General features: G+C 51.5%; 5 protein-coding genes across 5 annotated transcripts; 2 read left to right on the top strand and 3 right to left on the bottom strand.

The window, feature by feature from the left end:
- The first annotated feature begins 2327 nt into the window (after positions 1-2327).
- Positions 2328-4042, top strand: K460DRAFT_363803 (uncharacterized protein). Its single transcript, XM_040932888.1, has 2 exons — positions 2328-2547; positions 2597-4042. Exons 1-2 carry the CDS (start codon positions 2357-2359, stop codon positions 3948-3950), a joined length of 1545 nt encoding a protein of 514 aa, XP_040790331.1. The 5' UTR covers positions 2328-2356; the 3' UTR covers positions 3951-4042.
- Positions 4043-4428: 386 nt separating this feature from the next.
- K460DRAFT_281115 (uncharacterized protein) lies at positions 4429-6310 on the bottom strand (the record flags this gene model as incomplete). Its single annotated transcript, XM_040928467.1, has 3 exons — positions 4429-5713; positions 5760-6106; positions 6188-6310. The coding sequence occupies 3 exons, from the start codon at positions 6308-6310 to the stop codon at positions 4429-4431; spliced, it is 1755 nt and encodes a 584-aa protein (XP_040790330.1).
- A 476-nt stretch (positions 6311-6786) lies between these two features.
- On the bottom strand, positions 6787-8621 carry K460DRAFT_403092 (tyrosyl-DNA phosphodiesterase domain-containing protein; the record flags this gene model as incomplete). Its single annotated transcript, XM_040936589.1, has 2 exons — positions 6787-7486; positions 7534-8621. The coding sequence occupies 2 exons, from the start codon at positions 8619-8621 to the stop codon at positions 6787-6789; spliced, it is 1788 nt and encodes a 595-aa protein (XP_040790329.1).
- A 423-nt stretch (positions 8622-9044) lies between these two features.
- On the bottom strand, positions 9045-9623 carry K460DRAFT_333114 (ubiquitin related modifier 1; the record flags this gene model as incomplete). Its single annotated transcript, XM_040930867.1, has 3 exons — positions 9045-9319; positions 9369-9533; positions 9583-9623. The coding sequence occupies 3 exons, from the start codon at positions 9621-9623 to the stop codon at positions 9202-9204; spliced, it is 324 nt and encodes a 107-aa protein (XP_040790328.1). The 3' UTR covers positions 9045-9201.
- Positions 9624-9817: 194 nt separating this feature from the next.
- On the top strand, positions 9818-12452 carry K460DRAFT_333112 (RNA polymeras-like protein II Elongator subunit). Its single transcript, XM_040930866.1, has 2 exons — positions 9818-9960; positions 10005-12452. The coding sequence occupies exons 1-2, from the start codon at positions 9832-9834 to the stop codon at positions 12282-12284; spliced, it is 2409 nt and encodes an 802-aa protein (XP_040790327.1). The 5' UTR covers positions 9818-9831; the 3' UTR covers positions 12285-12452.
- Positions 12453-12695: the final 243 nt, after the last annotated feature.

The raw sequence follows: 12695 nt of genomic DNA, 5'->3' as shown, positions 1-12695 counted from the left end.
GGGAGGGGTAGATAGGTGGGCTTGTCTCGTACTGAGAATGAGTGAAGTTGAATTGCGCAAAGGCAGCTGTAGCATATCCTAGCCATACTATTGAGCGCAGCATGATTGATGATGCTCGGAAAGGCAAGTTTTCAAGGAGCTTACAGTGGCAACATAGACGTAGTCGAACTACATGCGGGTTTTATACATTGACTCTTGCCAGTGCACCACTCGCTTTTAACCGCGCAATACACTCCATTCGCTGCTTTTCAAGGCCTCTCCACATTGTGAAAATGGAGCATGCGAACCAACTCGGCATGAGATGGTAGGCAGAAACCAGGGGTGTCATTGACTGAAGGCTACAGATGTACAAGCGGCATGGCTCCCTTGTACTTGGACTTTGTGGCGCCACCGGTAGTTGTCTTCCACTCTTAAGCTGCGAATTAAGAGCCATGGCGGGCGGGGCAGGCGCAAGGTCGTCAATAGCGAACGCGGAGCTTTCGACGGTAGAAAACCAACATTATGCACGGGTAGCAAGAGATACGACTGATATGATCAAGCGACGGATATCTACACCAGGACGGGTTTGGTATGGGACAAGGGTTGAGCATCTGCTGACGGCGAAATCTGGGGTTGATGCGACCATGTGCGGGGATAGTCTGGGGGAAAGCGGCACATCTTCGGATGTCCTTCGTGGTAGTACCGGCGAAGGTGTTTGCTCATCCTTCGTAGCTAGGCTTTCAAGCTTCGTCTGAATGTGGCGTTGTTCGTTGTAGGTGCTGCGTCTGTTTCCCCGCTCCTCGCTTCTATGCCTGCGATACATGATGCCGAGGTTGGTTAGTGTCTCCGTGTTTATGTGGAATCGTGCGCGACTGATGTTGGTAGAAAGCTGACAGAGGCCGTCAATGTAGCGATGCATCAGCGGATGTCACTGATCAGGAATGACGTGGATGGACCCCTCTCGTATTCTAATGCTAAGGACGTCACGCTAGATGGGATGGTACCCTAGGTGCTATAAGCACTTGCCGAGGACCATTACGTGACAGCGGATGCACAGCTGTGAGCAACTTTTCGTGTGTTTGCAGCGGCAATAGGGCGATGTCGAAGCTCATTTGCAGGTCAGGATGGGCACAGGCGTCTTGTTGGACCGAACCGACCCTCACACAGGTCGAGACGAGGAAGAGATGGACGTTCGGTGGCAAATATGTGTGTGAAGTGAGCAGTGTTCAAGGTTAAGACAGGCAGGGTGTAGTTTCCTCCATCGCCTGTCTAGATCCTGGAATCCGCGCAATGACAGTTGACGCGGCTGTTTCATCTCGTGGAGTAAAACAGGCGCCAAATTCTCCAAATCCTACTAAACCCTGGTCGCTCTCTTCACAACCTATGGTATCTGAGATCTTGCATCCTCAACTACTGCCTACAAGTTCCGGTAGAACTGCATTTGGGTTCTCCCAACTGCTGAATAGCATCATGACTCGAGACTCCGTACACCTCTCGAGGATACGCGAAGATATTCATCGCGCTGGAGATCACTTCGAAGCTACCAGCGCATACATTTTAATACTGTGGTCAAAGAAGTCCAGAGCTCGTGGTGCTGAATAGCAAGTAGCCCCTTGCGTGGATGGTCATTCCATCGTTGGCCCAACCACGGAACCATATCAGGCTCAACAGGTTAAAAATCGAAACCATAGTTGCGTATCGAGCCGAGAGAAGTGCACCTATCTGGAACATCTAAAGTAATCACAACTATTCCCGCTTCCAAAGTTCACGTAGTCCCGGGGCGTAGGCGCTGCTTAAACCTCGCAGTCGCTGCTGACTCAACCTCAACCATAGTTCACGCATCCGAAAACCTTCAGGCGTGTTCAAAAACCACCGCTCTCTCCACCCACAGGTAGTTCTGGGGAGTTGAAGTTCTCCAAAACAAAAACTTCACCACCGACCCGGAGAAACTAATGGCAAGTGCCAGCGCCCGCTGCGCGCTTTCCACTACACTCGACTCTTCGCTCACCTCTCCACTCCGCTCACCTCTTCACTCCGCTCACCTCTTCAATACACTCACCTCTCCGTTAAAGTCTTAGAATGGCATAGTTTCCGAGCTTATCAGCTCCCACTCATTCATATCTCACCTCATCTGCAAATTCCCATGGCAACTTCAGCAACGGCCACATCACAAAGGCACTGTCTACCTACCGTGGCTACCCCCAATGTTAGCGAAATGAGGGAGAGGCTACAGAATGTATACTGTGAAAGGGTGGAAGAAATGAACCAGCGTCATCAGCAAGTCCAGACCCAATTGACGGCTAGATTGGAACAGGTCACACAGCAATTCGAGTACGAGAAGCGGGTGACTGCCTCTTTGAGAAGGCAAATCGAGGATATGGACAAGCAACTCGAGGAATCGAAAACCCAAATCCAGTGGTTGAAGCAGCATAACCTGCAGCCTGGAAAGGAGCAAAAACGCACAAGGAAGCGCGTCGCTAAGCAACGTGGCATATCAACGACGCCGCAGCAGAGCCTAGCCCATACAGGTGACGTTAAAACAACGCGTACACGATTGAATTCTGGCGGGTAAGTCTTGGTTGCATACATTCACTTGAGGTCTGACTAATGATAGCAGTAACCTTAGGATCACAACGCCAGATGTCAAACATGGCCGCCCCGCTCCCCTTCCGTCTAACAGCGCTGCTGTAACACCGGACCTAGCCGAGGACCTCAGTTCCACCCGAAACGCCGAGACCACGATGGCCGGACGACATATACATGGTCTCGTGGCAAATGGGGTTCTCTTACAGGACGCCATGCAGCCAAGACTTGCATACCGCCAGCAGCATATACCTCCACAGGATATAATGGCTTTGAATAGACTTCAAATGCGAGAGGGAAATCCTCAGTTGAACACTTCCGCTAGTCCAATGATGCCTTCTTGGCCGCCCGGACAAGGCTTCGCCGCAGGCTTCACTATGCCTCTGCATCAGCAAGCTGGATTCCCAACGCCGCCAGCGTCCCAACACCAGCTCTTTGAAAATCGACAAAACGGAATACAAGACGCTCAGTGCATTCCTGGGCACCCTAATTGGCAGCACTCCCCCGCTCAACTACAGTCCAGGTATCACAATGGGATCCAGGGCGCGCAATACATGACCCCGAACAATGGCTTGCAGAACTCACAGCCCTATAATATTCCTGTACATCATGCATTTCAACAAGCTACGGCGAATTTTGACCCACAGGCGGCTCGATCGAACGATGTACCCACGATCCATGGGTTTCAAATACCCCAATCAACTATACCAGGTCAGCGATCGCCTATGGAGCACGAGCTTCATTCCTCTCCTCGCTCAAGAGTAGCCCATAACGGTCATTTTCAGCAAAATATGCCCCAGATGCACGCACAACCGGCCATGCAGCCGACAATGTCCGCCAACGGCATCCCTGACATGCGGAATACCATGAGCAATATGCCGCAGACGCCTACGAATACCCAGACGCAGCACATGCAGCAGCCATCACCGATGACAGGCAGCTCGCAGATGCACAACGTGTCCACGCCGACAAACCAGTCCCAGGAATGGCAGATGCCTCCCAACCCCACGCAACAGGCCGTCAGCCAACCACAGGCATCCAGTCAGGAAGACGACCCAGGCAGCGACAGCAACCACGTCGAGCCCTTCCCAGCCTTCCAAGAAGCGGACCAGGATTCACCCAGCGACTTTCGTGCCGAGGACCACGCGATGCTAAACAACTTACAAGACGACGCTTGGTTCATGGAGGCTATGATGCGTCTTAGTCAGGGGGATCCCGCACCCATGAACGGAACGCAGCAGCCATCTGTTACTGCGGACGTCGACGGATCGATGGGCGGTTATGGTGTGAATGGACAGCAGGCTCAACAACCGGATGTTCAGCAGGGTTATATGGACGCTTCGCTACCACCCTCGGGCAGTCCTACAGGGTACAATGGAGGTTTCTGAGGATAGTAATGGGGGAGATGGTGGGATTCGATGGTGAAGGAATGTGGGTAGTGAATTCAGGGACATGGTAACGGGCGTTATGGCGTTTAGGGTATGCGAAGGATGTAACTTCGCGTAATAAAACATAAAACCATTGCTTTACACAACACTCCCTGGTTAATAACTGTGACAAAGCTGATCTGATAGATTCGATCGGGCACCGGCACGCCTACAACCTACAGTTAATATTGAATTAGCAACCCGATGGATCGTTTTAGCACGAGATGATCTAACTGCAATATATTATAGTAGTAGATAACGCCGACTGATGTATGTGTATAAGTTGTACAGAATACTCTTCCACATCTATTCGATCGATATATCCGTACTCCCATTCCATGGCTATGTTGTTGGAAATAGCCCCCCACCTTTATAAAATCACCTAGTTCGCGCCATTGTCTTGAAACACACCGTCTAAAAAGACAGCAGGGTATCTTGCTCAAGGAAAACTGGGATCAAACTCCATACTGTCCATGCCCCAAATCTCAATATGCTTTACGCTCTCGCGGCTCACTTTCTCCAATTTCCGTATTGGTCCTGCTCTTCTCGCATTCATGCTGTTCTCATGTCCCTCGTGTATCTTATCTTTCCCCTTGGGCGGAAACCATACGCCCCCTAGCTTATACACAAGCCTATCGCCTAACCCTACGTATTTTAAATTCTTGTATTCTGGCCTCCAGAACTCCGTTGCGATGGCGAAAGCATGCATGTCATCATCCATGGACTCGATCTTGTCCGCAAAATCAGAGTGCGGGCGGATGAGCATGCGAATAGCGAAAAGTTTAGGTACCATGGAGATGACCTGGCGCACCGACTCGAGGGGTGGGACTAAGCAAGAGAAGCCAAGTTGTTCCAGGTCCGGACAAGACTGGCAGACTTTGAAGAGGGCGTCGTCAGAGAGTTGCCACCTGTCTGAAAGTAATAGGTGTCGCATCGTGCGATGGTTCGATTGGAGGACGGCGATATAATCGCTCCCAACGCTGCGACACTCGTGTTCAGTAATGATAGGTGTGCCAACACCGCTTGTAGTTCCGTTGGTCATTCCGGGTGTTGCTGTGGAGGGCGTTGTAGGCGTTGCAGCATTGCTACTAGTCTTCGAGGCCTCTTTCCCTGACCTATCGCTTACAATGTAGAAACGTTCCAGCCCCTTGAAGTTAGCCAGTAGGGCGGCGCCTTTCTTGTCCACATGGTCTGTGCATAACATCTTGAGGTTCTGTGGTATCGGTTGTATTTTTCGATGCCTCCAGCCATCATCAACGAAGATGGTCATGGGATTGGACGAATTCATCGAGTTCATGATGGTGAGCTCGGTTTGGGTAGTGACGTCCACAGCGTCCGCAATGCCGTCATCAGCGAAGCGCGTGTAGAGATTGTAGAAGGCCATTCGCTTTAGCCGTACGGCATGCTTGGTAGCAACGCAGCGGCCAAATACTGACATCAAATTGACAGACTCCTCGCCACTGCCTCGCATGCGCGGATTCCAGTGCAACTTCAGATTCTCCAGCTTCTTGGATCCTACGACCAGCAATGATATGTCATCCGGGTAGCATAGGGGGTCGATGTCATAGACGACCAAGGTTACTAGATTCGGCAGGGGTGGTATGATGGTGGTAGGCCGCGGTATTCGTCTCGTTTGACAGCGGATTGTGAGCGAAGTCAGCCCGGGCTGCTTGTTTACTAGACCTTGGTACACCGTGTGCAGTGGCGGTGTGTTCAATTCCCAGCTGCGCGCATCAGTACTGTTCCTTTAAGCAATGGTCCGATACCTACGCAAAGGCTGTGAGGTTCTTCATCTTGTCTAGCGCAGCGCGCATGACCACCTGCAGCACCATACTGTTGTCCGGCACGCGGCCTTGCTTGTAATCGTCCACATCATGTTCTCGCCAGTCGCCTATGACTCTGAATTTCTGGATGTAGTCGGTAAAGGAGCGCGACACCAGCGTGTTGAGGCCCATGACAAACGGGCTGCCTCCGCCGTAGCCCTCGGGTCGGCCATCCTGATAGCGGATTTCCGAGTAGGAGCACAGTGTGACGTGCTCGTAGAGACGCGGGAGGGTCATGTAGTAGAAGAGGCGCGAAGTACGCGTAACGCGCGCAAGATCGCCAACATTGTCGAGCTGTGATGATGGCTGTCAGCGTCCGAATGAGGTCATAAGCAGGCATGCGAGACGGGCAAGAGAGGGCGCGACGACACTTACGTGGGAGAGGATGAGCTGGATTAGATGAAGGGGCAGCTCTTTGGCCTGCGCCGCATTAGGGTGCGATCGTGCGGGAGACGTGAGCCATGAATGTATGGGAGCCGTGATGGGTGCGCGGCCCATCTGTAAGACAGAGCCTCGTGCTCTGAGGGTTGCGTCTACGGAAGTTGGCGGGCGGCGGGCACCAGGCGTTTCTGCCATGGCAAGCAGCAAGACACAAGAGCAACCGGCGAGCAGGACTATATTAGCACAGAGGAAGACGTCGATTCATCGTGGGGCTGCCGCCCATTCCCCCGTCATGGCTCCAATCTTTTTTGTTCTCAGCGTCGGTGCATGGAATCACGAAACTCCGCAAGCCTCCGCCACGTCCGGGTCCGCCGCATTGGTCCGGCAAAGACATGATTAACGTCAAGCATCTCAGCAAGCTAAACCAATTTCAGCACCATGACATTGACAACCCTCCAGGCTAGCTATTGTCCAAGCTCGCGGAGACAAAAATGCACCCTCCGATTGATCACATGCCAAGCCATGTCCCGGACACTTCCCCCCCTACCCTGAACTTTCGGCTACCGGAACTACGAACAACGTGTTCACTTGCGTCATCCAGTTCTGAAGAACCACGGCTCTCGTCCTTGATAAGACTGGCCTGGACACACAAACGGAACCTCGACAGTTCCTTCGAAAACGCTCATAGGGGGTATCGTAGTGTCCTTGCTCGGCACCACCCCCTTCATCCTGCTGTCTGGCACCGCCACCACGACGCCACACTCCCAATTCCTAACGTTCAAGCTCCCCATTCTGCCGCTCTTGAGCACCTTCTGACCTCCCCAAGCCGACTCCGAGACGTTGGCAGACCCAATGTACACCCAAGCAAATGGCTTGCCATCTTTCTTGCGGCCACGCGCAAAGAGCAGCTTGTTATGCGAGAGCATGCCTCGACGGGTCGAGTCATAGTCGCGCAAACACTCTTTGGGAAAGGTAGTTGCGTTGTAGTGCTGTCTAGTGAGTGAGATGATGCCACCACAATCACGGCCCCCGATACTCTTCTCAACCGTATCGTTGGTTGGGAAGTAGATTCGGATGTGATCCCGCACGTGCGAGGAGTTGGAATCCGTAGTAAAGGGCTCCCCACACGCTGCAAGGTAGATGCGCTGAAGGAACGTGTCGTTGATGGCACCGAGCGAGGAGGCTGCATAGTCAAGTTCGATGTCTTTGACATTATCGAGTTGCAGGTCTTGTATAGCTTGCGTGAGACCTGGAAGGCCTGTAGGATGGGAATCGATATTGTGTGCGCTGCCACTGCACAATGTTAGATCACTTTAGACGACTCGCTGTGGAAGACTTACATAGCGTGGACAAACGCAAGATGACCGGTTTGCGAGAAGTCAAATTTCAGCACGCCTTCAATGACGTTCTGCCCAACCTTCTGCTGCTCCAAAAAGTAAACAAGCTCTTGTCCAAAGCGTGGCAGCTCCATCCTACTCCCTATTGCCTCATCAGATCTTCGCGGAAGGTCTATCAAGAACACCGAGTTCTCCATAACTCCGGGTTGCCAGTCATTCGCAACCTCTCCCCAGTCAATCTGCGTCATGTTCGCAGTCGGCACAACAAACCGCAGCTTGGCTTTCCCGAACAGCAACATGAACTTGCTATGCATGCTGTGGATCATACCGTCCATGGGCGGGAAATGGATTTTCAGATTAGGAACGCCTGTCTCCTTCATCTCCCGTACCCATCTTTCCTGGACATCCTGGTCCTTGGCGTTCATGATCCAAATTTGCTTGACTTTTGTGGGATCGAGCTTCTTGTAAACCCATTCTGTATCCCACATGAATGAGCTAATAACCGCGATATTGACACTAGATGCCTGCAGGACTTCGTCGATGGTGATATCGTCAGTCCGCGGGTACTTTGTCGCGAATGTACGTTTGACGGTTCCTCTGGAATACTGCAAATTATCGAAGCTTGATGAGGTTTCTGAAGATGGAGTCCTCCCGATCTGCTTCGAAGGCCGGTCCGGCGATGGCTCGCGCTTCCGCTTACCAAGCCTTGCAAGGCGTTCTTGCTCCATGGCTTTACGATCAAGTCCCATGATGCCTACAGGACCTGTTGTGCTGGTTGAAGCTTTTGACTCTGAGATAGCTGCGGGTGGCTTTGTCGAGTCTTTCCTCGCATCGCCCGCGGTAGTGTCGTGCTGTGAGGGCAACGAGACTTCTCTCACAACATTGTCTGTGCGGACAACTGGCTCACTTTCCTGGAGAGACAGTGCGACCGCTCGTCTAAGATCGTCATCCTCATCCTCGTCTTCAGTATCAGAAGTGAGATCCACAGTCTCGTGTCTTGCGACTGAAACGGGCGGCGCAGCACTTGAGTTCTCCTGCAATGACAAAGCCACTGCCAGCTTGAAATCTTCATCTTCGTCGTCAGACGACATTGTCGTATCCAAACAAGGACAATGTTTTCTTTTGGGGGGAGGCTTTGTGGTCGATGGTGAGATGTTGAAGCGGTGGCATTACACGAACTACTACGCGTTGTCACGTCGGCACGTGCATTGGGCTTGGCATCTCATCGCAAGAGCCGAACCAATTTCTAAGCATCAATAGTTGATAACTACGTAGAACAGATGAAAACAATACCCTCCGTATCGTTCCGTTTGTAAGAGACAGCAAAACCGTACGAGTCTGCTCATACCCAGCGAGAGCGGATACTTGGGGAGCGGAGAAAGCAAGACCCTAAGAGGGGTACGCATCTTTCCGGGGTATACGGGGTGGGGTCTCTTGTCATTGTCGGCTATCGATCCTGGCGTCAGTCAATCGATGAGATCACATTGCATGTCCCGTTGTCCAGGATGGTGCGTCTCGTCCGAAGCTTCTCGCGCGCTTACGTAAGCTATTCCACCTCATTAGAACAGGGAACTCTTGAATTAACAGCAAGGTCTATGTCACGCACGCGGAAAGACAGAAACCTTTGCTGGTGATGCTGCTCATAACTTCAATATCGGAGATTTATGCCTCCTACCCTCCGTGAAGCGTAGAAACGAACATGATGTGATCACCCTTCTGCACCTCGTATTGATCTTCCCCCTCCAGTTCCCAGTCTGCTTCATTGATGAGAACCAAGATCCCAGGTCGCCTTATTTTGGTTAGCATATATAGGTTTGCTTCGCCCCTATGCCACTTACACTGTCCCGTCCAATATGAATAACTCCTTTCGCGGATCTTTCATGACATTCTCGCAAAGGTGTCGCACGAGGAACGCAACGTTTGCCGGCGCACCAGACTCATCTTGGCTCGGCAGTGAGAGGGAATACTTCTTCTGATTTGAGAAGAGGATCTCAAGCCCGCCACTTCTGGGAGTTAGTGATTTGACCCTGCCGACGTGCGAGGATGTTGTACCTGAACTCGACTGTTATCGGGACTGCCTCATCGTTCTGCATAGCTAGTGTTTGATTTGAGTAAGAAAAGAGACACTGCTGTCGCCGGTCGTTGATGCAAGTCGGTTGCACCTGCCTGCAGAAGAACATTCAACGGGATCAATCTTAACGCTGAACCTATTCTGGTATGCTAAGCGAGACTAGCGCAAAAGAATTCCTTGATGTGACAACTACGTGTAGGGCTCACATATCCGCAACGTACAGGGTGAAGATGAACGTCTCTTCAGAATTCATCTCGATAGGCGGCAATCGGAATCCTGCCGCCGCTGATTGGGATGAGGGTGGCTTGCAGCTACTAGCGTTTGGCGCCGACAACTGCATTGCCTTGTGGGATCCCCAAGTATGTCTTCTTGATCAATGACGTACACGTACTAACATAAGAAGGACGAAGACCTTCACGGAGTTCAAGCAAATTTGAATGGTCACACTAAGGCTGTCAACGCTGTCAAATTCTTTACCACGGAATTGCCAGACGTATCTGTTCTCATCAGTGGAGCAGCTGATAACAATATCCGCATATGGCGCGGTCGACGAGATGATCGTCCCAAGTTCGAATGCGTCAAGATTATCTCAGAGCATACGAGCCCTATCACAGGGATAGCCACTCTTCCGGGAACAGACGTGTTCGCCACAGGAGCATCAGACGGCAAAGTCAAGATCTGGAAGCTCGTCCACAACGCCGACTTCTCGACGATTGATGTCGAGCTAACACAGAGCATCACCCTATCTCCGAAGTACTTCCCACTGAACCTCGCACTAGCATCCCTAGACGAATCATCCACCGTTCTAGCGGTCGCAGGCACTCGCAGTACCATTCAGCTCTTTATCTCTCATGAAACCCAATTCAACCTGGCAGCTACTCTAACGGGACACGAAGGATGGATTCGTGCGCTTGCGTTTACTCGAGAGACATCAAATGCCGACAGCGACCTTCTACTAGCATCGGCAAGTCAAGACAAGTACATTCGGCTATGGAGGATCAATCGTGGAGATCAACTCCCTGTCGCAAGCACTGCACTCAGCGATCCCGCTTTAGGAGTCTTGGGTAAATCTTTGTCTAACAAGGCTCATTGGATTGTGTCGGCCGCAGCAAAGCACTCTGTCACATTCGAGGCGCTGCTGCTTGGACACGAAGATTGGATATACCAAGCTTCCTGGAGGCACCGAGATGGCAAACTACAGCTACTTTCCACATCGGAAGACAACTCGCTTGCGATCTGGGAGTCTGACCCCTCATCGGGTGTGTGGGTGTGCATCACGAGATTAGGCGAGATCAGTGCGCAGAAAGGTTCAACAAGCGCCACGGGTAGCGCTGGAGGTCTTTGGATAGGGCTGTGGTCTCCAAACGGAAACTCGCTAGTAGCTTTAGGCCGCACTGGAAGCTGGCGGAAATGGACGTACTCGGCCGCGGAAGACATGTGGGCGCAGCAAGTTGCAATTACAGGGCATGTGCGTGAGGTCAAAGGCGTCTGTTGGTCAAGAGACGGGTCGTATCTACTTACCACTGGATCAGATCAGACGACGCGGTTGTACTCGGAATGGAAACGTGAAGGGTCAACGGCCTCATGGCACGAGTTTTCGAGGCCACAGATCCATGGTTACGACCTCAACTGCATTGATGCAGTCACCAACTCTCAGTTTATCTCTGGTGCCGACGAGAAGCTTCTGCGCGTTTTTGATGAGCCCAAGGGCGTGGCCGGTATGCTTAACAAGTTATGCGATATACAAGCCTCGACCTCCGCCAATCTCCCAGATGCCGCCAACATCCCAGTCCTCGGCCTCTCCAACAAAGCCATCCAAGCCATAGGCGATGACGAGCCAGTTGAAAACGGCGCCGAAGACGAACGCGAAGCCGTCGATCCTTCCACTGTGATCCGCAAATCCGCACTCGACTTCAATCACCCGCCTTTTGAAGACCATCTTGCGCGTCACCTACTCTGGCCAGAAACAGAGAAGCTGTACGGCCACGGCTACGAAATCTCTGCAGTCGCTGTAAATAGGGATGGTACACTTGTAGCTACAGCATGTCGAGCAAGCTCCATCGACCACGCTGTTATCCGTCTGTATGACACAAAAGAGTGGCTTGAAGTCAAGCCGCCACTGAAAGCACATTCCCTTACCGTTACATCTCTACAGTTCTCACAGGACGACAAGTACTTGCTTAGCGTCGGAAGAGATAGGCAATGGGTTGTTTGGGAGCGAAGCACCGAACCTTCGATGTACACCCTCAAATTCGCGAATCCGAAAGGCCATACGCGAATGATTTTGAGTGCTACATGGACGCCTCTTGAACAGCCAACCTTCATTACAGCCGGTCGAGACAAGTCGGTCAGGTTATGGCAGATTGAAGACAACGATGTTCAGCTCAAAGCTACGGTGACGGCCAGTGCGGCTGTCACGGCAGCAGCATGCAATAGCAAACTGTTCAACAACAAAATCATGTTTGCCTTTGGGACAGAAAATGGAGATATTAGCATTGGAAGCGCGCCGGTAGATGCATTAAACAAAGCAGATGTTGCCATCATCCAGTCGGAATTGTCATCGGCAAAGACAATCAACCAGATTGCTTGGAGGCCTAGGGAAGTTGGGGGTCAACAGCAGATTGCCGTAGCGAGCGACGACACATCGTTGCGGATTTTCAACATTGAAAATCCGGCATTATGACACAAGATCGTGTATTGCGCGCCTTGATGACGCCTATATTTCGTAATGAATAGAATAATTCGAAAGAGCCGCGAACTACACCAACTTAAGAACACTGAAACAGCATGTGAGACTGTCTTATCACAAACATGGGCAAACATCCACTTACTTTTGTATATAATAAACTAGCCATGCCTTGATATTCTTGGCATCAACTATATGTTCTAGATTATAGGCCTATTTAACACGACATTTTGACTTGTATATCTAGTTAGTCCACCTCCAAACGTATCTAGCGTATAGGGGTGTAGTTCTAGTACGCTAATTACGCACTTACATAGCAACTACGATGAACATTGTGCTGCGACGACGCTTCATCATTAGAATGTACAGAGCAACATAGAAAATAACTGAACTCTCACGAAAGACTGG

The sequence above is a fragment of the Cucurbitaria berberidis genome, assembly GCF_010015615.1.
Source record: "Cucurbitaria berberidis CBS 394.84 unplaced genomic scaffold K460scaffold_2, whole genome shotgun sequence".
Lineage (NCBI taxonomy): Eukaryota > Fungi > Ascomycota > Dothideomycetes > Pleosporales > Cucurbitariaceae > Cucurbitaria > Cucurbitaria berberidis.
The sequence above is the reverse complement of the archived record's forward strand: the minus strand, read 5'-3'. Positions and strand labels throughout refer to the sequence as shown.

What these genes read in the sequence shown, in the direction of transcription:
- K460DRAFT_333112 (XM_040930866.1), top strand. Translation starts at nt 9,832, where the DNA reads ATGAACGTCTCTTCAGAATTCATCTCGATAGGCGGCAATCGGAATCCT. An exon ending in TTGCCTTGTGGGATCCCCAA is followed by an intron (nt 9,961 to 10,004) that starts GTATGTCTTCTT and finishes TAACATAAGAAG; the next exon opens with GACGAAGACCTTCACGGAGT.
- K460DRAFT_363803 (XM_040932888.1), top strand. Translation starts at nt 2,357, where the DNA reads ATGGACAAGCAACTCGAGGAATCGAAAACCCAAATCCAGTGGTTGAAG. An exon ending in ACACGATTGAATTCTGGCGG is followed by an intron (nt 2,548 to 2,596) that starts GTAAGTCTTGGT and finishes TAATGATAGCAG; the next exon opens with TAACCTTAGGATCACAACGC.